General features: G+C 40.9%; 1 protein-coding gene across 3 annotated transcripts in view; it reads right to left on the bottom strand.

Moving 5' to 3' along the window:
* The window catches only part of mob3c (MOB kinase activator 3C), a 41,714-nt gene that overhangs the window by 2,451 nt on the left and 16,558 nt on the right, over nucleotides 1–22,705 (bottom strand). For 2 of the 3 annotated variants that reach the window (XM_061888110.1, XM_061888111.1), the window contains exons 2-3: nucleotides 20,754–20,894; nucleotides 987–1,523 (exon numbers count right to left, since the gene is read on the bottom strand). In XM_061888110.1, the coding sequence (XP_061744094.1) occupies nucleotides 987–1,404 (418 nt within the window). In that variant the 5' untranslated portion in view covers nucleotides 1,405–1,523; nucleotides 20,754–20,894. Of the gene's footprint in view, nucleotides 1–986; nucleotides 1,524–20,753; nucleotides 20,895–20,973; nucleotides 21,110–22,705 lie in introns of those variants that run through there. The other variant, XM_061888112.1, reaches the window with a different exon arrangement.

The following is a 22,705-nucleotide window of genomic DNA, read 5'->3' as shown; positions in this document are numbered from 1 at the left end:
ATAGAGTGCATTAGGAGAAATAGTCCATTGTGGAAGAAAATCTATACATTTTAATTGTAAAAAAAAAAAAAAAACTGTGGCAGCTCTGTTACCAGAATTTTACAGTAAAATATACAGTTGTTTTTATACAGACTTAATGTAAATTGAAAATTGGTAAAACTCTTGTTTTTACAGTAAAATTCTCGAGACCGAGCTGTCAGTTTGAAAACCGTAAAATCAACGGTCATGGTTTTTACTGTGCAGTAACGTAAATAGAAAAACGATACCACTTTTTTTCAACAGTAAAATTCTAGGAACTGAACAGTTTTTGGTCGGTTTTCATAGTGCATTGCTGTAAATTTAAAGACGGTACCACATTTTTTTTTAACATCAAAATTCGGGCAACTGAGCTGCCGCCAGTTTTTTAACGTTAAATATTCAGTGGTGGTTTTTACAGTGCATTACTGTAAATAGAAAAATGGTAACTTATTTTTTCAGCAAAATTCTGGCGACTATTTTAGCGTTAAACATTCGGCGGTGGTTTTTACAGTGCATTATTGTAAATGGAAACATGGCGGAGATGTTATTTTTACAGTAAAATTCTTTGGACTGAGCTGGCAGTAGTTTACCGTAAAATCTGACTTTTTTTTTACACAATGTGGCACATGCAAGATATTTCAAAATAAAAGCATGAGGGCCTAATGGTGTGAGGATATCAGATCTTCCTGACAAAGGATGTTTTCCTTAATAGGATTTATTTGGGTGAGGGGCCATTTTAATGGTCTCAGTCCGCCATTCCTTCTTCCATTAATATAATTGACGCCACAAAAGTAAGACCTCCAGCCGGCCATTTAATTGCTTCTAAATGTCAGCCTTGTTGTCCAATTAGCCTCTGCTGGACTCTTTATCCCACTTCTACAGTGGGATAAAGAGCTGTAGATTCTCAGAATCAACAGGTAAAATATGGACATTTTCAGAACAATTCATACGTTCCACGTTCTACACACCTACTCTGGTGGGGAAGGTGTCCTCATTGTTGATGAGCGACTCTATCCAGTCCATCAGCAAGTTCATGTACTTCAAAGCGGGCAGCTTGGTGGGTTTCCTGTAGTCGTCCCCGTCCTGCCACCTGTACTCGTATCTCAGCCCCCCGGACATGATGGGACAGGTACGCTCGGTGCAGTACTCGCTGACCGTGCCGTAGATCAGGTTGATCCTGTTGAAGAAATCCACCACGTGCACGGCGATCCAGTCGTCGAGGCACTCGCCCTCGGGCAGCTGCACTACCTTCCTCAGGTCCAAGCCGGACTTGAGCGAGGCCTGGGCCTTCTTGTACAGTTCAAAGCGCTGAGTGCCGGGTTCGAAGCGCTTTCGTGGCCTGAAGGTTTTGTCTTTGCTGAACACCTGACCAAGGCACAACGCCATGGGGCTCGGCCACTTCCTCCCCCTTGAAGGATAAGGCAGTCGATCGTCTCGGCAGCAGAGTTTCCGGCCTGGAGGGGGTCTCAAGGGGGTCAGAGCCTGGTGAAGATGTTGGCTGTCCACTGTAAAACATATAAATAATTATTTCTCATATTCCATTATTAAGACCAAAAAGTTCATATATACACACAATTTTAAGAGCTGGATGTACAAGGCAAGACCTATATCAGCTACATAAAAGTAATAACAAAATCTGTCAATACAGATTGCATTACTATACTACTGTACAGTTAAAAAATACTAATAAATACCATTTAATCAAGCATTGTCAAGTACAGTTAAAAAATACAAATACCGTAAATACCATTTAATCAAGCATTGTCAATCAACTATGTTTGCAAACGATACAGCTGTTGCCTTGCACCTCATTTAATTATCATTCATATCATAATCATAACATCATATATACTGGGCAATTATTTTGACCGGGGAGGGGGGGCCAAATTTAGAGAAAAACATGTGTCTTGGGGCCGGTATATCTGATTGAATGCTAAAAACGTTATGACAGACCGCCTTCAAAATGGAATGGAATTAAATTTTTTTTTACTGAATGAGACACCTAGAATGTACATGAAAATAAAGAATGTGGGTTTTACAATATTAACTATGAAAAATAAAACATTGAATATTGACAACATATGAACGTCACACCATCTCCCGATCAACATATTCCTGTGCACTTAAGATGTGACTTTAAGGTTTTACTACTTACGTATAAAATACTACACGGTCTAGCTCCAGCCTATCTTGCCGATTGTATTGTACCATATGTCCCGGCAAGAAATCTGCGTTCAAAAGACTCCGGCTGATTAGTGATTCCTAGAGCCCAAAAAAAGTCTGCGGGCTATAGAGCGTTTTCCGTTTGGGCTCCAGTACTCTGGAATGCCCTCCCGGTAACAGTTCGAGATGCTACCTCAGTAGAAGCATTTGAGTCTCACCTTAAAACTCATCTGTATACTCTAGCCTTTAAATAGACCTCCTTTTTAGACCAGTTGATCTGCCGCTTCTTTCCTTTCTCCTATGTCCCCCCCTCCCTTGTGGAGGGGGTCCGGTCCGATGACCATGGATGAAGCACTGGCTGTCAAGAGTCGAGACCCAGGATGGACCGCTCGTCTGTATCGGTTGGGGACATCTCTACGCTGCTGATCCGCCTCCGCTTGAGATGGTCTCCTGTGGACGGGACTCTCGCTGCTGTCTTGGATCCGCTTGAACTGAACTCTCGCGGCTGTGTTGGAGCCACTATGGATTGAACTTTCACAGTATCATGTTGGACCCGCTCGACATCCATTGCTTTTGGTCCCCCAGAGGGGGTGGGGGGGTTGCCCACATCTGAGGTCCTCTCCAAGGTTTCTCATAGTCAGCATTGTCACTGGCGTCCCACTGGATGTGAATTCTCCCTGCCCACTGGGTGTGAGTTTTCCTTGCCCTTTTGTGGGTTCTTCCGAGGATGTTGTAGTCGTAATGATTTGTGCAGTCCTTTGAGACATTTGTGATTTGGGGCTATATAAATAAACATTGATTGATTGATTGATTGATATTTTACAAGCAAGCAAAACGCAAAAAAATGCAACAAACAGCGAAATATGAACGCGAAGGGTAAAAAAACAAAATTAAAAAAAACACCTACAATCCGATACATCTGATAAATCACTAAGCTTTAGAACTTTATTGTAAAAATCTCCTTCCGTGTCTGTCCCTGACACCCGCATTTCAAGCGGGCCGCTCTGAAAACACTCTGTGGAAACGCTCCCCATCCACACTACTTGGTGCCTCGTCTGAGCTACTGTGACGTAGATTACCATAGTAACTAGTGTATCTTGCAAAAGCACAGATTCAAACCATTGAAACCCTTTATATAAAACTAGTAGAACCCAATGTTATTCTAGATTTATTTTAGTTTTAGTTCATTTCCTTTTTTTTAAATACATTTTGGTATTTTGCCATTTAACACAAAATGCAAAAAAAAAAGAAGGTACACCTGAATCTAACCTAAATTACAAATTTTATGATTCCATAAGTAAACATTGATTGATTGATTATTGTCATTGTTCTGAAATTTCCAAGGTTGATTGGCAACACTGTGTGAACACAACCCTAGTGTGTGAATGTGAATGTGAATGTTGTCTGTCTATCTGTGTTGGCCCTGCGATGAGGGGGAAACTTGTCCAGGGTGTACACCGCCATCCGCCCGATTGTAGCTGAGATAGGCTCCAGCGCCCCTGCGACCCCAAAAGGGAATAAGCGATAGGTAATGGATGGATGGATGAAATTTCCAAATGTTTTAACATATATTTAATTCAATTGCTTGAATTTTTTATATTTATATGTTTTACCATAAGCCTATTGTTTTATTTTTTTATATATACTTAATTGTATTTATATTTGATCTGTTACACAAAATGCAAAAAAAACAAACTTTATACCTTAATCTAATCTTAGTACTTTATAACAATGATATGACACTAATTGCCATGAACACATTGTTTTACATACATTGTGCAAGTTTTGGTGTTTAATAAAACATTAGTTTATTCTATATATTTTTTTTTGTTTTATTTTTATCTTCATTTATTTTCCTTTTTTTTCTAAATTACATTTTGGTATTTTGCAACTTAATACAAAATGCAAAAAAAAAAAAAAGCTAACCTAAATTACCAATTTTATGATGCCTTTAAAGTTAAAGTTAAAGTTAAAGTGTCACACTAGGAGCGGTGAAATTATCCTCTGCATTTGACCCATCCCCACAGGGGGCAGTTAGCCCCAGGAATCATTTGGTGATTTAACCTCCAATTCCAACCCTTGATGCTGAGTGCCAAGCAGGGAGGTAACGGGTCACAATTTTATAGTCTTTGGTATGACTTGGCCGGGGTTTGAACTCACGACCTACCGATCTAAGGGCGGACAATTTATTGTCATTGTTCTGAAAATGTCCATATTTTAACATATATTTCATTAAATTGCTTGAATTTTTATATATATTTAGTTTTGTTTACCATCAGGCTATTGTTTATAATTGTATTTATATTTTATGGTATTTATATTTTATCTATTACAGGAAATTCAAAAAAAGAAACTTTAAACCTCAATCTAATCTTAGTACTTTATAACAATGTTATGAAGCTAATTCTCATAAACACATTGTTTGAATACATTGTGCAAGTTTTGGTATTAGAAAAACATTACTTTATTACATATGTATTTGTTGTATTTTATAATCATTTCATTTCTTTTTTTTTTTTTACTTACACTTTGGTATTTTGCCACTTAACACACAAAAAAAAGCTACACCAGAATCTAACCTAACCAATTTTATGATCCCTTTATTGTCATTTTCACAATTTTTTTTTACATACATCTCATAAATATATGCCAATGTTTTAAATAATATTTTATATAATATTTATTTTTTTACCATTGGCCTTTATTATTTTATCCATCCATCCATCTTCTTCCGCTTATCCGAGGTTGGGTCACGGGGGCAACAGCCTAAACAGGGAAACCCAGACTTCCCTTTCCCCAGCCACTTCGTCTAGCTCTTCCCGGGGGATCCCGAGGCGTTCCCAGGCCAGCCGGGAGACATAGTCTTCCCAACGTGTGCTGGGTCTTCCCCGTGGCCTCCTACCGGTTGGACGTGCCCTAAACACCTCCCTAGGGAGGCGTTCGGGTGGCATCCTGACCAGATGCCCGAACCACCTCATCTGGCTCCTCTCGATGTGAAGGAGCAGCGGCTTTACTTTGAGTTTGTGGGTTCTTCCGAGGATGTTGTAGTCGTAATGATTTGTGCAGTCCTTTGAGACATTTGTGATTTGGGGCTATATAAATAAACATCCGGAAGGCAAAGCTCTCAATTTACCGGTCGATCTACGTTCCCATCCTCACCTATGGTCATGAGCTTTGGGTCATGACCGAAAGGATAAGATCACGGGTACAAGCGGCCGAAATGAGTTTCCTCCGCCGTGTGGCGGGGCTCTCCCTTAGAGATAGGGTGAGAAGCTCTGCCATCCGGGAGGAACTCAAAGTAAAGCCGCTGCTCCTCCACATCGAGAGGAGCCAGATGAAGTGGTTCGGGCATCTGGTCAGGATGCCACCCGAACGCCTCCCTAGGGATGTGTTTAGGGCACGTCCAGCTGGTAGGAGGCCACGGGGAAGACCCAGGACACGTTGGGAAGATTATGTCTCCCGGCTGGCCTGGGAACGCCTCGAGATCCCCCGGGAAGAGCTGGACGAAGTGGCTGGAGATAGGGAAGTCTGGGCTTCCCTGCTTAGGCTGCTGCCCCCGCGACCCGACCTCGGATAAGCGGAAGATGATGGATGGATGGATGGATGGATAAATAAACATTGATTGATTGATTGAGTTCCTCCCGGATGGCAGAGCTTCTCACCCTATCTCTAAGGGAGAACCCCGCCACACGGCGGAGGAAACTCATTTCGGCCGCTTGTACCCGTGATCTTATCCTTTCGGTCATGACACAAAGCTCATGACCATAGGTGAGGATGGGAACGTAGATCGACCGGTAAATTGAGAGCTTTGCCTTCCGGCTCAGCTCCTTCTTCACCACAACGGATCGGTACAACGTCCGCATTACTGAAGACGCCGCACCGATCCGCCTGTCGATCTCACGATCTACTCTTCCCTCACTCGTGAACAAGACTCCTAGGTACTTGAACTCCTCCACTTGGGGCAGGGTCTCCTCCCCAACCCGGAGATGGCACTCCACCCTTTTCCGGGCGAGAACCATGGACTCGGACTTGGAGGTGCTGATTCTCATTCCGGTCGCTTCACACTCGGCTACAAACTGATCCAGTGAGAGCTGAAGATCCTGGTCAGATGAAGCCATCAGGACCACATCATCTGCAAAAAGCAGAGACCTAATCCTGCGGTCACCAAACCGGAACCCCTCAACGCCTTGACTGCGCCTAGAAATTCTGTCCATAAAAGTTATGAACAGAATCGGTGACAAAGGACAGCCTTTATTCATACTTAACTTAAACTAAAAAAAACAACAACTTTAAATCTGAATCCAACCCTAATATACCACATATGATTTGTCATGAACACATTTCTTTTACATAAAATGTGCAAGTTTGGTTACTAAACAATGTAATTTATTTAATATTTATGTTATTTAAATATTATTTTGGTATTTTGTTACTTTACACAAAATAAAAAATACACCTCTCTCTAATCCCATATGAAACCTTTCCGCGCATATTTGCATTTAACGCAGCCGCACTATAATGGACGCAATATGCACAAACACACACACACACACACACACATTGGTGCTTATTCAGCCGGCATCATCCTTATCGCAATTATAAGGAGCATAACCTTAATTAACACTCGTTTGCAGCATGGTCGGTTTGTGAATATGGCACATTGACCTGTCTGGCTGCTACTGATTAGCTGCTGCGGTCATGTGACTGTGTGGTGCATCACAACACTGTATCCTCCATTGAGATACTGCTGACTTGACATTTATTCCTGTTGTTCCTCTTTGACACATACAGTATTAAAACAAGTTTCGGTTTCTTTTGCGTGTGAAAAATGTGCCGTTTGGATTTTTGGGCACCGATACACAAAAACCTCTTCAAAAATTCTGGTAATTTTGCAAAGAAGATCTGCAAGTATCTGTATCTCACCTTTTTTGTAAGGGGCGCCGGAAGTTGGCAGACCCGTCAGCGATCCTGTTCTGTCTCCCTGTAATGTTTGTCTGATCTTGAATCTTCAGTAATGCTGACGTTGTACCGATCCGTTGTGGTGAAGAAGGAGCTGAGTCGGAAGGCAAAGCTCTCAATTTACCGGTCGATCTACGTTCCCATCCTCACCTATGGTCATGAGAGAATTTAAGTCCCTACCTTTAGTCAAAAGTGATTTATGACCCCCCATAAAACAATGATTTATGACCCTCAAGGTCAAAGGTCAATGATTTATGAGGGGTCAAGTTCAAAGGTTAATGATTTATGAGGGGGTCAAGGTTAAAGGTCAAAGTCAAAGGTCAGGTTCAAATGTCAGGTTCAAATGTCAAGGTCAAGTGGGTGTGGCTTACCCGGAAGAGGGTGGAGTTAAGACCTGCGGTGGGAGTGGTTAAACCAGGAAGAGGGTGGAGTTTTAAACAGAAAGAGGGCAGAGTTAAGACCTGCGGTGGGAGTGGTTAAACCAGGAAGAGGGTGGAGTTAAGACCTGACAGGGAACAGAGGAGGGTTCAGTTTTTTTTAAGAAAGCAATGTCATCTGAGCAGCATGTGACCATATATTTGATAGTTTAAATGTTTACGATCGTTTGAAACAACTTCCAGATTTCGATGTATTGATGGCTGGGAATGTTACGTGTGGAGATGTGGACACGCACGCACTTCACACACACACACACACACACACACACACACACACACACACACACACACACACACGCAGAGGGGCGGTACAAAAGGGCGGTGTAAGGCTTAGTCATTATTTGGAGCTTTATACGTTAGCGTAAAGACTTTGTTCGATTCGGTCATGATTAGTGAAACGCCTGTGTCGATTTATAAAAATAATAAAACTTACATTGACGCTCCGCAAAAAAAAAAGTCGAGTGTTTCTAAATCGTATTCAGATGCCGCCGACCGAGTCTTTGCGTGAGAAATGGGACTTGGAAGGGGAGGGATCTTTTGGATTTGTATTCAGATACGAAATGGGGGATATCTGCTTATTTCAGCTAAAAGAAAGAAGAGACGGAAGCCCTTTCTCGATATTTTCATCGTTATCTATCGTGGATTGGGAAGTTTTTGGTGGACACGCACACACACACACGCACACACACACACGCACACACACACACACACACACACACACACACACACACATTCGTACGCACTGAAACAACTTCCATACCTCACGAAAACATATTTAAACAGATGGAAAAAACTATCGCAGAACACAGTGTCACCTAGCAACTGGTCTTTACGGTCGTTTGAATCAACAGGTCAGTTTGGGGTACAAAGGAGGGTTCAGTTTTTACTGACTTCCCATCTGACAGTTTAAATGTTTACGATCGTCTGAAACAACAGGACACGCACGCACGCACACACGCACGCACGCACGCACACACGCACGCACGCACACACACACACATACACACACACACGCACACACACACACACACACACACACACACACACACACCATTACCTCTGCTTTACCATGTTATTAGACATTGGTTTAACTCCATTTAAGCATTTAAACGTTAAAAGCATTGCACTTGTACGACGTTGTAATACTTTTTTTTTTACCAGCCGATGACGACGAAGTGAAAGACGATGAACTTTGCTTAAACGGTCTTACAAAGTTGGAAGATGATTATCGAGGTGTGTTTAAACCTTCGAATTATTTAATATTGTGTGTATTCATTATTTTGTTTTATAGAGGATTTGCCGTAAGATCCTAACGCGATCGTTTTAACACAATCGCAGTCTGGTGAGTCAAATGATTCTCATTTTACAAGAAAAAAAACATGCGGTATACAATACATATATACATATATTTACTTACATCTCCGGCTCGCTCGTCTCCCTTAAAGCTGGCGGGTCCGTCAACGGCCGTTCCAGGCAGAGGAGAAGGCTTGATTGCGCCAAAGACTCCAGACATCGAATCCTTGCTCCGAGGGGAAATCATCGAAAACGACGGTGAATGTCCGACAGGCACCCGCTGTAAGTTTTTCTCGTTTTCTGTAAGCTTTTTAAGATTCTCAGGAGCTTTAAAGAGCTCCTCTCACTCTAATGTCTTTCGCTCAAATGAATTTCGCGCCTAAGGGGAATGGGCGGGGACTGATTCCGGAGGTGGGCGGTTGTTTCCGCCAAGCAACCTTCTGGTTGAAATGGAGTGTGGATCAAGATGGATCCCTACTCTATATTCTTTTATTTAACCCAATGTTTTTTAAATACGTGTATAATGCTTTATATCCTATGTGTTGTGAATTCCATCCTACAATATCTTCCAAGGAACCCAAAGAAATGTTACCACACCTCCCGCTTTATTTATTCTATAGATTACCTGAACTATTTCATAAACTAAATCTTGTCTTGTTTCTGATGCTATGTTTTTTTATGCTCATCAATGCACTGTTGGACTGCGAGCACACAACTACTTTCCTTGCTTTGTTTTCCTCTATCCAGTTAACTGCCATATAAATTGCTACCAATTCACCCGTAAAAACAGATAGTTTATCACTGATTATTTTATTTAATACTATGTTTCCTTGTGGGATAACTGCTACAGCTCTTACCTTTTTTTTTTTTTTTTATATATAGTTTTTGATGCATCCGTATATATCATATCTCAATCCATTTTTCTATCCGGTAACTATTTAAATTTCTATTCTTTAGTAATTGCATGTTTTCTTTTGGGTTATCAAACATCCACGGTGGTATTGCAGGCATTGGTACTGTAGGACTAACTTTAATATTGTCAATTTTAACTTTATTACATATGTCTCCTATAATCCACCCAAAACTATTCTTTTTTGTTTTCTCTTTTTCTTGGCAGATTGGTAGCACTGGACAAGTCGGATATCCTTGCTTGGATCCTTTTAAAGTTGCCCGATAAACTGCTGAGAGTTGATCTCTCCTCTTGTCCAAAGGTTTTTCGTTCATTTTTACTTGTAATACTGGCACTAGGGTTGATGTAGTAGCTCCACAACATAACCTTAAAGCCTGTGACTGGATCCGGTCTATTTTCCCAAGTCATGTTTTTGAAGCAGATTGGTAAATAATGCATCCGTAATCAATAACAGATGGAATTAAAGTTATAAATATATACATGTATTGTTTTCAACGTTAACCTATCAGCCCCCCAATCATTACCCCTCAAAGACCTCATTATATTTAACACCTTTTTACTTTTTCCCCTATTTTTTTTATTTTCCGGAAGGAACACTCCTGAAGGAATAAATAAAGTACTATCTAATCTAATCTAATCAAATCTATTTTGCTGATGTGGGTTGACTAGTTCATATTTTTATCAAACCATATTCCTAAATATTTAAATACTTGTACCTCTTCTATATTTTCACCTTAGAGTTTTTATTTGGAGCTTGTTTGGTACTTTTGTCTTTGTAAAATGTATGACTTTTGTCTTTCCAACAGAGAATCTTAAACCTCAAGCCGTTCCCCAGTCTTGAACATTATTTACCACTTTGTTAGTTTTTTGATTATTTCTTTTGACTCTAAATAATATACTAGTCTTTCATTAATCTTTTTTTTTTTCCATTACTTTTCCCCAAATTTATAATTTCCTGCCTCTTCCGGGTCTTACCCTGACTTGCATATTGGAATTGTTACCGCTAATTTTCCCCTCTGCCGGTCATTCTCCTTCTTCATATATCCTGTCATATCATTTCAAGACCACTTCTTTGACGATGCCACCTAAGTTTTTGATCATTTGATAACCCGCTAGGTCTTTCCCCGGTGACGTATTTTTAACCTTTTTCAAAATTCGAACCATTTCATTCAAAGAAAATGTCATATCCATAGTGTTGGTAAAGCTATTAACGTTGTCTTCCATCATTTCCCCAATATTTAAACTCATTGTTTTTTCTCTCTTTTGTTTTTCCACATTTCTCAAATTATCATTACCGTGCACTTTAACAAATGTTTTTGCTAAAGGTTCTGCTGTTTCTTTACCCGTGACTACATCTTCTTTGATAAATGTGGCACATCATCCTCTTTACCCTTCATTCCTATCTTTACGAATCGTTATATATCCTTTTATTATAAAGTTTAATTTTGGCTTCAGCCCTGTTTCTTGAATACAAATTATACGTGGTTTAGTTTTCATATTTTTAATATATCCCTTTAATTCATGTTCGGTTGCTATCAAACTTCTGGCATTCCACCGGACCATTAACAGGGTGTTGGAATGTGGTAACATGACTCCGTCACGTCTACTCTCCGTAGTACAGCTTGCACCCGGTACCAAGATAGTTCTTTCAACAACTTTGATGCTGCTTTGACAATTATTTTGATCTTCTCAGTCTTATTTTTACTTTCATTTTGTATCAAAGCTGAGTTGTGCTCTCTGGTTTATTTTGCAAATGAACCGACAGAACATGATCATGTACAAGACTCGCCTACCCACAATGCACTGCAACCCAACGCTCCTGGTCGGATGTTTTTTTCGGGGTTCATGGAGAGATGCGGTAAAGAGTGGTAGCCAAGACACACGGTCACACACGGTCACACACGGTCACACACGGTCACACTCGGCAATTATTTTGACCTGGGGAGCAGATATAGAGGAAAAAATGTGTCTGGGGGGCCGGGATATCTGATTTTCAGGTACAAAAAACTTCACAATGACACAAAATAAACACAACAGTTAAACCTCACACTAAAAACAAGACATTGACTTGTACGTTCAAAAGACAGAATAGAACAAGTCAAGACATGCAATGCCATCTACAAAATGTTATGTAAATGTTAGTCATTACACACGCGGCTATGGTTTTGATGTATTTGTTACAGACATGTTTACGTCAAGTAACATCACATGGTTCCATTTGCACCTTTCAACAAATCTGAAAAGGAATATTAAGAAGTAAAACTTATATTTAATCCTACCTCTTCTCCGAGCACACGGTGACTGTACATACGGGTCGAAAAATGTTGACCTAATTCAGCATTTCTCAAAGTCTGGGGAATAGAGACATGACAGGTGGGGCGCGAGGAAAGGGAGGAAATTTTTGATTTTTGATTTTTTTTTACTATGCTTTCATTTTCTATACACACTGTAAATCACTTTGTGATTCTGTCTGTGAAATCCGCCGTATAAATAAATGTAAATTACTTATTTTTCCTGTAGGCTTTAAATTTCTCGGCAGGAGCGAAAGTTTGACAGACATAGCAACAGTAACTTTTGCAGGCAGGGCTAAGAGGAACAAACTTTCGCGCGGATGGGTAGCAGGCTAATGTGCGGACCACAATTACACAAAATGGATACATTTGCAACTCGCACCTCAAAGGTCTGCGGAGAAACAAAAATATGACGGGTCTAATCAACCAAAAAGTCAACCTAAAAGAAAATATGGCGAAGGGTATCTTGCTCTTGGATTCACGGCAGCGGAGGTGGGGGCAGAGGAGAGACCCCTGTGTGTTCTTTGTCTAAAACGGCTAGCAGCAGACAGCCTGAGACCCAACAAAGCAAAGAGACAACTCGAGACCACACATGATGTCCAATAAATTGTTTTGTTGGGGCGATGGGGGTAGGTGGGCCTTGAGTCTAAAGTGCTGATGACAGAAAAAAAAAAAGTTTGAGAAGCCCTGACCTAATTGTACGGATCTCACTTTAAACGGCAAACCGATCATTTAAATGTTTTCACTTTGAATATGAAACGAGGAGTAAAATGTACAATGTACAATATTATCAATTATTTCACAAGGACATGTTTTAAGGATATTGTACAGTATCATTAAATCTAAAATGAATGTGATCACTTTCAGGATCATTTTATTTTTAGCCAGTAAACAACTGTTATGTACTTTTGAATCGGGTTTTCCCCTTTAAATAACAAAAATTATAGAATTTTACAATATTCATTATTATTAAATATTAAATGTGCCAACTAGTTTTACGGCATACATCATTCCCCCTTTACCCATTTGTTAAAAAGACGAAAGTTGATGCGAACGCCTACGTGCTGTCAGAAAACTAAAATAAGAAGAATGCCTTTGTGCAATTACTGCTAATAAATCAATCAATAAAATGCATCAGTCAAATAGTACAGGCAACTTCGTTAACATGGAGCCACAGACAATTTCATTCAAAAAGTCCCAATTGCTAACATAAAGATACAACAACAAATAAAGGCAAAGAAGGCCTAGTAGGTAATTACAACATCAGACAAAGTATTAAAAATGTCGGTCCAATAACTGCACAGGGATGGGCAGAGCCAAAACATGTGTAGCAAGTAAGCTGGAGACTGTTGACACTGAAATAAGGCTATATGTGGCACAGATACAAGATTTATAAACTCTACTTAAAGCCCCACTTAAGAATTTTCAGTTTTGGTTTATATTGGCCGCACCAGTGAACCAAAGCGATGGCGTTTTCCCAAAAGGAAAACCACATTTACCATGAGGACTAGCGCATATAGCGTCCAACTGACACGATAATGCCACAATGATTCTGTATTACTGAACTTTCCACAGTAGGAACCTACATTCGTTTTCTACCACTTATTCCCTTTTGGGGACGTGGGGGTCGCTGGCGCCTATCTCAGCTACAATCGGGTGGAAGGAGGTGTACACCCTGGACAAGTCGCCATCTCATCGCAGGGTCAACATAGATAGACGGACAACATTCACACCAACCTACATATTTTACTCAAACCTTATATTTGCAGTTTGAAGTCACTGCATTGTTTTTTCCTTGTACAGTTCTTTTGAGTTTGTTGCGTGGTTGGTCAGTGTGGAACTGCAAAGTATCGCGCTGGTGGGTATTTATTGCTACCACACAAATTTCCAGTAGCTAAAATTAGTATTATTATTCTGATTTGAGCATTGAAAGTCACTTACTAGTTTAGCAGGAACAGATCCAAAGCAGCATTGGTCTAAAATCTCTTGTCTTTTGACCTCACGCAAGTTAGTGAAAGTCGTGCCATTGTTGATCCTTGATTGTCCCTCCCTTTTTTTTTTTTTTTGAAAACCCGATTCAAAAGTACATAACAGTTGTTTACTGGCTAAAAATAAAATGATCCTGAAAGTGATCACATTCATTTTAGATTTAATTATACTGTACAATATCCTTAAAACATGTCCTTGTGAAATAATTGATAATATTGTACATTGTACATTTTACTCCTCGTTTCATATTCAAAGTGAAAACATTTAAATGATCGGTTTGCCGTTTAAAGTGAGATCCGTACAATTAGGTCAGGGCTTCTCAAACTTTTTTTTTTTCTGTCATCACCACTTTAAACTCAAGGCCCACCTACCCCCATCGCCCCAACAAAACAATTTATTGGACATCATGTGTGGTCTCGAGTTGTCTCTTTACTTTGTTGGGCCTGATGCTGTTTGCTGCTAGCCGTTTTAGACAAAGAACACACAGGGGTCTCTCCTCTGCCCCCACCTCCGCTGCCGTGAATCCAAGAGCAAGATACCCTTCGCCATATTTTCTTTTAGGTTGACTTTTTGGTTGATTAGACCCGTCATATTTTTGTTTCTCCGCAGACCTTTGAGGTGCGAGTTGCAAATGTATCCATTTTGTGTAATTGTGGTTCGCACATTAGCCTGCTACCCATCCGCGCGAAAGTTTGTTCCTCTTAGACCTGCCTGCAAAAGTTACTGTTGCTATGTCTGTCAAACTTTCGCTCCTGCCGAGAAATTTAAAGCCTACAGGAAAAATAAGTAATTTACATTTATTTATACGGCGGATTTCACAGACAGAATCACAAAGTGATTTACAGTGTGTATAGAAAATGAAAGCATAGTAAAAAAAAAATCAAAAATAAAAAATTTCCTCCCTTTCCTCGCGCCCCACCTGTCATGTCTCTATTCCCCACACTTTGAGAAATGCTGAATTAGGTCAACATTTTTCGACCCGTATGTACGGTCACCGTGTGCTCGGAGAAGAGGTAGGATTAAATATAAGTTTTACTTCTTAATATTCCTTTTCAGATTTGTTGAAAGGTGCAAATGGAACCATGTGATGTTACTTGACGTAAACATGTCTGCAACAAATACATCAAAACCATAGCCGCGTGTGTAATGACTAACATTTACATAACATTTTGTAGATGGCATTGCATGTCTTGACTTGTTCTATTCTGTCTTTTGAACGTACAAGTCAATGTCTTGTTTTTAGTGTGAGGTTTAACTGTTGTGTTTATTTTGTGTCATTGTGAAGTTTTTTGTACCTGAAAATCAGATATCCCGGCCCCCCAGACAAATTTTTTTTCCTCTATATCTGCTCCCCAGGTCAAAATAATTGCCGAGTGTGACCGTGTGTGACCGTGTGTGACCGTGTGTGACCGTGTGTCTTGGCTACCACTCTTTACCGCATCTCTCCATGAACCCCGAAAAAAACATCCGACCAGGAGCGTTGGGTTGCAGTGCATTGTGGGTAGGCGAGTCTTGTACATGATCATGTTCTGTCGGTTCATTTGCAAAATAAACCAGAGAGCACAACTCAGCTTTGATACAAAATGAAAGTAAAAATAAGACTGAGAAGATCAAAATAATTGTCAAAGCAGCATCAAAGTTGTTGAAAGAACTATCTTGGTACCGGGTGCAAGCTGTACTACGGAGAGTAGACGTGACGGAGTCATGTTACCACATTCCAACACCCTGTTAATGGTCCGGTGGAATGCCAGAAGTTTGATAGCAACCGAACATGAATTAAAGGGATATATTAAAAATATGAAAACTAAACCACGTATAATTTGTATTCAAGAAACAGGGTTGAAGCCAAAATTAAACTTTATAATAAAAGGATATATAACGATTCGTAAAGATAGGAATGAAGGGTAAAGAGGATGATGTGCCACATTTATCAAAGAAGATGTAGTCACGGGTAAAGAAACAGCAGAACCTTTAGCAAAAACATGTGTTGAAGTGCACAGTAATGATAATTTGAGAAATGTGGAAAAACAAAAGAGAGAAAAAACAATGAGTTTAAATATTGGGGAAATGATGGAAGACAACGTTAATAGCTTTACCAACACTATGGATATGACATTTTCTTTGAATGAAATGGTTCGAATTTTGAAAAAGGTTAAAAATACGTCACCGGGGAAAGACCTAGCGGGTTATCAAATGATCAAAAACTTAGGTGGCATCGTCAAAGAAGTGGTCTTGAAATGATATGACAGGATATATGAAGAAGGAGAATGACCGGCAGAGGGGAAAATTAGCGGTAACAATTCCAATATGCAAGTCAGGGTAAGACCCGGAAGAGGCAGGAAATTATAAATTTGGGGAAAAGTAATGGAAAAAAAAAAAGATTAATGAAAGACTAGTATATTATTTAGAGTCAAAAGAAATAATCAAAAAACTAACAAAGTGGTAAATAATGTTCAAGACTGGGGAACGGCTTGAGGTTTAAGATTCTCTGTTGGAAAGACAAAAGTCATACATTTTACAAAGACAAAAGTACCAAACAAGCTCCAAATAAAAACTCTAAGGTGAAAATATAGAAGAGGTACAAGTATTTAAATATTTAGGAATATGGTTTGATAAAAATATGAACTAGTCAACCCACATCAGCAAAATAGATTTGATTAGATTAGATTAGATAGTACTTTATTTATTCCTTCAGGAGTGTTCCTTCCGGAAAATAAAAAAAATAGGGGAAAAAGTAAAAAGGTGTTAAATATAATGAGGTCTTTGAGGGGTAATGATTGGGGGGCTGATAGGTTAACGTTGAAAACAATACATGTATATATTTATAACTTTAATTCCATCTGTTATTGATTACGGATGCATTATTTACCAATCTGCTTCAAAAACATGACTTGGGAAAATAGACCGGATCCAGTCACAGGCTTTAAGGTTATGTTGTGGAGCTACTACATCAACCCTAGTGCCAGTATTACAAGTAAAAATGAACGAAAAACCTTTGGACAAGAGGAGAGATCAACTCTCAGCAGTTTATCGGGCAACTTTAAAAGGATCCAAGCAAGGATATCCGACTTGTCCAGTGCTACCAATCTGCCAAGAAAAAGAGAAAACAAAAAAGAATAGTTTTGGGTGGATTATAGGAGACATATGTAATAAAGTTAAAATTGACAATATTAAAGTTAGTCCTACAGTACCAATGCCTGCAATACCACCGTGGATGTTTGATAACCCAAAAGAAAACATGCAATTACTAAAGAATAGAAATTTAAATAGTTACCGGATAGAAAAATGGATTGAGATATGATATATACGGATGCATCAAAAACTATATATAAAAAAAAAAAAAAAAGGTAAGAGCTGTAGCAGTTATCCCACAAGGAAACATAGTATTAAATAAAATAATCAGTGATAAACTATCTGTTTTTACGGGTGAATTGGTAGCAATTTATATGGCAGTTAACTGGATAGAGGAAAACAAAGCAAGGAAAGTAGTTGTGTGCTCGCAGTCCAACAGTGCATTGATGAGCATAAAAAAACATAGCATCAGAAACAAGACAAGATTTAGTTTATGAAATAGTTCAGGTAATCTATAGAATAAATAAAGCGGGAGGTGTGGTAACATTTCTTTGGGTTCCTTGGAAGATATTGTAGGATGGAATTCACAACACATAGGATATAAAGCATTATACACGTATTTAAAAAACATTGGGTTAAATAAAAGAATATAGAGTAGGGATCCATCTTGATCCACACTCCATTTCAACCAGAAGGTTGCTTGGCGGAAACAACCGCCCACCTCCGGAATCAGTCCCGCCCATTCCCCTTAGGCGCGAAATTCATTTGAGCGAAAGACATTAGAGTGAGAGGAGCTCTTTAAAGCTCCTGAGAATCTTAAAAAGCTTACAGAAAACGAGAAAAACTTACAGCGGGTGCCTGTCGGACATTCACCGTCGTTTCGATGATTTCCCCTCGGAGCAAGGATTCGATGTCTGGAGTCTTTGGCGCAATCAAGCCTTCTCCTCTGCCTGGAACGGCCGTTGACGGACCCGCCAGCTTTAAGGGAGACGAGCGAGCCGGAGATGTAAGTAAATATATGTATATATGTATTGTATACCGCATGTTTTTTTTTCTTGTAAAATGAGAATCATTTGACTCACCAGACTGCGATTGTGTTAAAACGATCGCGTTAGGATCTTACGGCAAATCCTCTATAAAACAAAATAATGAATACACACAATATTAAATAATTCGAAGGTTTAAACACACCTCGATAATCATCTTCCAACTTTGTAAGACCGTTTAAGCAAAGTTCATCGTCTTTCACTTCGTCGTCATCGGCTGGTAAAAAAAAAAGTATTACAACGTCGTACAAGTGCAATGCTTTTAACGTTTAAATGCTTAAATGGAGTTAAACCAATGTCTAATAACATGGTAAAGCAGAGGTAATGGTGTGTGTGTGTGTGTGTGTGTGCGTGTGTGTGTGTATGTGTGTGTGTGTGCGTGCGTGCGTGTGTGCGTGCGTGCGTGCGTGTCCTGTTGTTTCAGACGATCGTAAACATTTAAACTGTCAGATGGGAAGTCAGTAAAAACTGAACCCTCCTTTGTACCCCAAACTGACCTGTTGATTCAAACGACCGTAAAGACCAGTTGCTAGGTGACACTGTGTTCTGCGATAGTTTTTTCCATCTGTTTAAATATGTTTTCGTGAGGTATGGAAGTTGTTTCAGTGCGTACGAATGTGTGTGTGTGTGTGTGTGTGTGTGTGTGTGTGTGTGTGCGTGTGTGTGTGTGCGTGTGTGTGTGTGCGTGTCCACCAAAAACTTCCCAATCCACGATAGATAACGATGAAAATATCGAGAAAGGGCTTCCGTCTCTTCTTTCTTTTAGCTGAAATAAGCAGATATCCCCCATTTCGTATCTGAATACAAATCCAAAAGATCCCTCCCCTTCCAAGTCCCATTTCTCACGCAAAGACTCGGTCGGCGGCATCTGAATACGATTTAGAAACACTCGACTTTTTTTTTTGCGGAGCGTCAATGTAAGTTTATTATTTTTATAAATCGACACAGGCGTTTCACTAATCATGACCGAATCGAACAAAGTCTTTACGCTAACGTATAAAGCTCCAAATAATGACTAAGCCTTACACCGCCCTTTTGTACCGCCCCTCTGCGTGTGTGTGTGTGTGTGTGTGTGTGTGTGTGTGTGTGTGTGTGAAGTGCGTGCGTGTCCACATCTCCACACGTAACATTCCCAGCCATCAATACATCGAAATCTGGAAGTTGTTTCAAACGATCGTAAACATTTAAACTATCAAATATATGGTCACATGCTGCTCAGATGACATTGCTTTCTTAAAAAAACTGAACCCTCCTCTGTTCCCTGTCAGGTCTTAACTCCACCCTCTTCCTGGTTTAACCACTCCCACCGCAGGTCTTAACTCTGCCCTCTTTCTGTTTAAAACTCCACCCTCTTCCTGGTTTAACCACTCCCACCGCAGGTCTTAACTCCACCCTCTTCCGGGTAAGCCACACCCACTTGACCTTGACATTTGAACCTGACATTTGAACCTGACCTTTGACTTTGACCTTTAACCTTGACCCCCTCATAAATCATTAACCTTTGAACTTGACCCCTCATAAATCATTGACCTTTGACCTTGAGGGTCATAAATCATTGTTTTATGGGGGGTCATAAATCACTTTTGACTAAAGGTAGGACTTAAATTCTCTGTCATGAGCTTTGGGTCATGACCGAAAGGATAAGATCACGGGTACAAGCGGCCGAAATGAGTTTCCAGGTCTCTCCCTTAGAGATAGGGTGAGAAGCTCTGCCATCCGGGAGGAGCTCAAAGTAAAGCCGCTGCTCCTTCACATCGAGAGGAGCCAGATGAGGTGGTTCGGGCATCTGGTCAGGATGCCACCCGAACGCCTCCCTAGGGAGGTGTTTAGGGCACGTCCAACCGGTAGGAGGCCACGGGGAAGACCCAGGACACGTTGGGAAGACTATGTCTCCCGGCTGGCCTGGGAACGCCTCGGGATCCCCCGGGAAGAGCTAGACGAAGTGGCTGGGGAGAGGGAAGTCTGGGTTTCCCTGCTTAGGCTGTTGCCCCCGCGACCCGACCTCGGATAAGCGGAAGATGATGGATGGATGGATGGATGGATGATCTTGAATGGGATTGTGCTGAAAATTTTAATTTCCCCTTGGGGATTAATAAAGTATGTCTGATTCTGATTCTGAAGACGATCATTTTTCTTCCCTGAATGATTGCAGTTCAGTGGGGGGGCATGAATACGTGGTCATAAGATACTGTAGCTCCAGAACAAAAGCACTTCTTGCTAGAGTCCTTTAATCACTCGTGTACTGCGAACAAACCTAATTATGTAAAAGATTTCTACTAATAATGAGATAGGCTCCAGCACTCCCTGCAACCCCAAAAGGGACACGCGGTAGAACATGGATGGATTCCTACTATTAAATAAAGAGTAAGAACAATAGCTAAGCACACGTGTTCTACAATGATCGGCCTCAGGCTGAAGCATGTCTGATCATGCATACTTCCCTGGTGTCTATTGAAGCCACACGCTAAAAAGAGACCTCATTCCATGCATGCTTTGGCTTTAAAAAAAAAAAAAGAATGGAATCTTAAAATAGAAGCTTAAAGTGTGCACAATTACTACACAATAGGAAGTGTACCTGGCTGGTATCCGACAGCGGAGGCTCCAGGTGTTGTTGAAAACTTTGGGAGCGGCCAGAGTGGATTTTGGAGGACAGCTCCAGCGGCTCTATCCCCTCTCGCTGCCCCCCTCCGAGCTCCCAGAGTTCTCCAGGTTCTGTCTGCAGCAAAGCACAAGTAAAGTAAGAGTCGGAAAAAGTTGTTTGGCTTCTCTTCCTGTGAATGATGTCACATCCTGACTTTGTGTTAAGAGTGTGAAGGACTGGAAAAGGCCTTCTTTCAATCCTTCCTCTTTTTCTTCCTGTACCCCCCACCCCCACACCACTTTTTTCTTATCCTTCCGACGCAGGACCGGCCCACAGAAGCCCGGCCCCCCTCTTTGGTGAAGTGGGCCACGTCGTTGCGCCACAAATGCAGGCTGCACGCAGGAGCAGGAAGATCCCACAAGTCCGAATATTTGTTAGGGCACGCATGGCAATGTACTATATTATATCATTTCAACGCTTGAAGTCAATAAAAGCTACTTTCTTCATATAAAATCCAAAGTTCAACTTAGAAACTTTCTTTGGGTCACAATTTCAGCTTTTCTCTGTCAGAGTTTGCCAGAGCGAGTCAATCACATGAATGGATTTGACTCTGTTTTTACAGAACTAAATTGTTTTGGTGGCCTCATTTTGAGAAATCTTTAAGGCCACATTTCTCCCTTTACTATTTTTCATCCGTCCATTTTCTACCGCTTATTCCCTTTCAGGGTCGCGGGGGGCGCTGGCGCCTATCTCAGCTACAATCGGGAGGAAGGCGGGGGACACCCTGGACAAGTCGCCACCTCATCGCAGGGCCAACACAGATAGACAGACAACATTCACACTCACATTCACACACTAGGGCCAATTTAGTGTTGCCAATCAACCTATCCCCAGGTGCATGTCTTTGGAAGTGGGAGGAAGCCGAGAACATGCAAACTCCACACAGAAAGATCCCGAGCCTGGGATTGAACCCAAGACTGCAGGACCTTTGTATTGTGAGGCAGACGCACTAACCCCTCGGCCACCGTGAAGCTATTTTTCATATTTTGTATATTCCTGACAACCAGTGTTCTCTGTTGTGGACTTTTGTTTTCGGTCTATTTTTTTTGGCAGGTTACACATTTCGGAGAAAAAAATAGCAACGTTATAAAAAAATTGTTAAAGATCTTCCATATCAGTGTTATTTAACTTTATTTGAGCCAAAGTCCATTTTTACCGTTGAAAAAATCCGAAGGCCCACCACTAGGGTTGAGTATCGAGTATTGAGTATCGATTGGAACCAGGACTAACTTTCCAAATCTCCCGGAATCGTTCAAAAGTTTAAATTTCGATTCCTAGTTTCGATACCCAGTCCGCCGACCGGAAAAAAAGAATAAGTCTGCCGACTGGAAGAAAGCCGCTGAACACCAACGAATAAGCGCCCACCGCCGGAAGTGTTAGCATAGCCGAGCGAGTCAGTCAAGCATGGATAGCGGGCGTCGGCGGTCGAAAGTGTGGCTTTATTTTACTAAAAAAAATGAAATATCGGTGAAATGTAACACGTGCGACAGGACTGTTTCGTGCTTAGGAGGGTGCACGGTGAACATGATGAAGCACCTCCGAGTTCATGGAGCACAAATAAATGCGTGTCCCGTCTTCGACGCGCTGCGCCGACCGTCCTTCTCTGCCTCTTCCTCTGGCTCCGGCTCCGACGCCCAGCCTGGCACCTCAGTGACTGCACTGCAGTCCGAATCCGGTAAGTAAAACAATATATATGCAATAAATAATGTGTTTTGCGCCAACGTTGAGGCAGCTAACAAATTAGCCCGCGTATTTTTTCATAGACAATTTACAACCTGCTAGCCAGGCTCCGCGATGTGCTCAGCGTACTCCGTTCACCGTAGCGGCAATTGGAAAGATTTTGGTGCCACAGATGGAAGAGTGCCACAGAAAGGTCACAGCACACA

The sequence above is a fragment of the Nerophis ophidion genome, linkage group LG26 (genome assembly GCF_033978795.1).
Source record: "Nerophis ophidion isolate RoL-2023_Sa linkage group LG26, RoL_Noph_v1.0, whole genome shotgun sequence".
Taxonomy (NCBI): domain Eukaryota; kingdom Metazoa; phylum Chordata; class Actinopteri; order Syngnathiformes; family Syngnathidae; genus Nerophis; species Nerophis ophidion.
The sequence above is the reverse complement of the archived record's forward strand: the minus strand, read 5'-3'. Positions and strand labels throughout refer to the sequence as shown.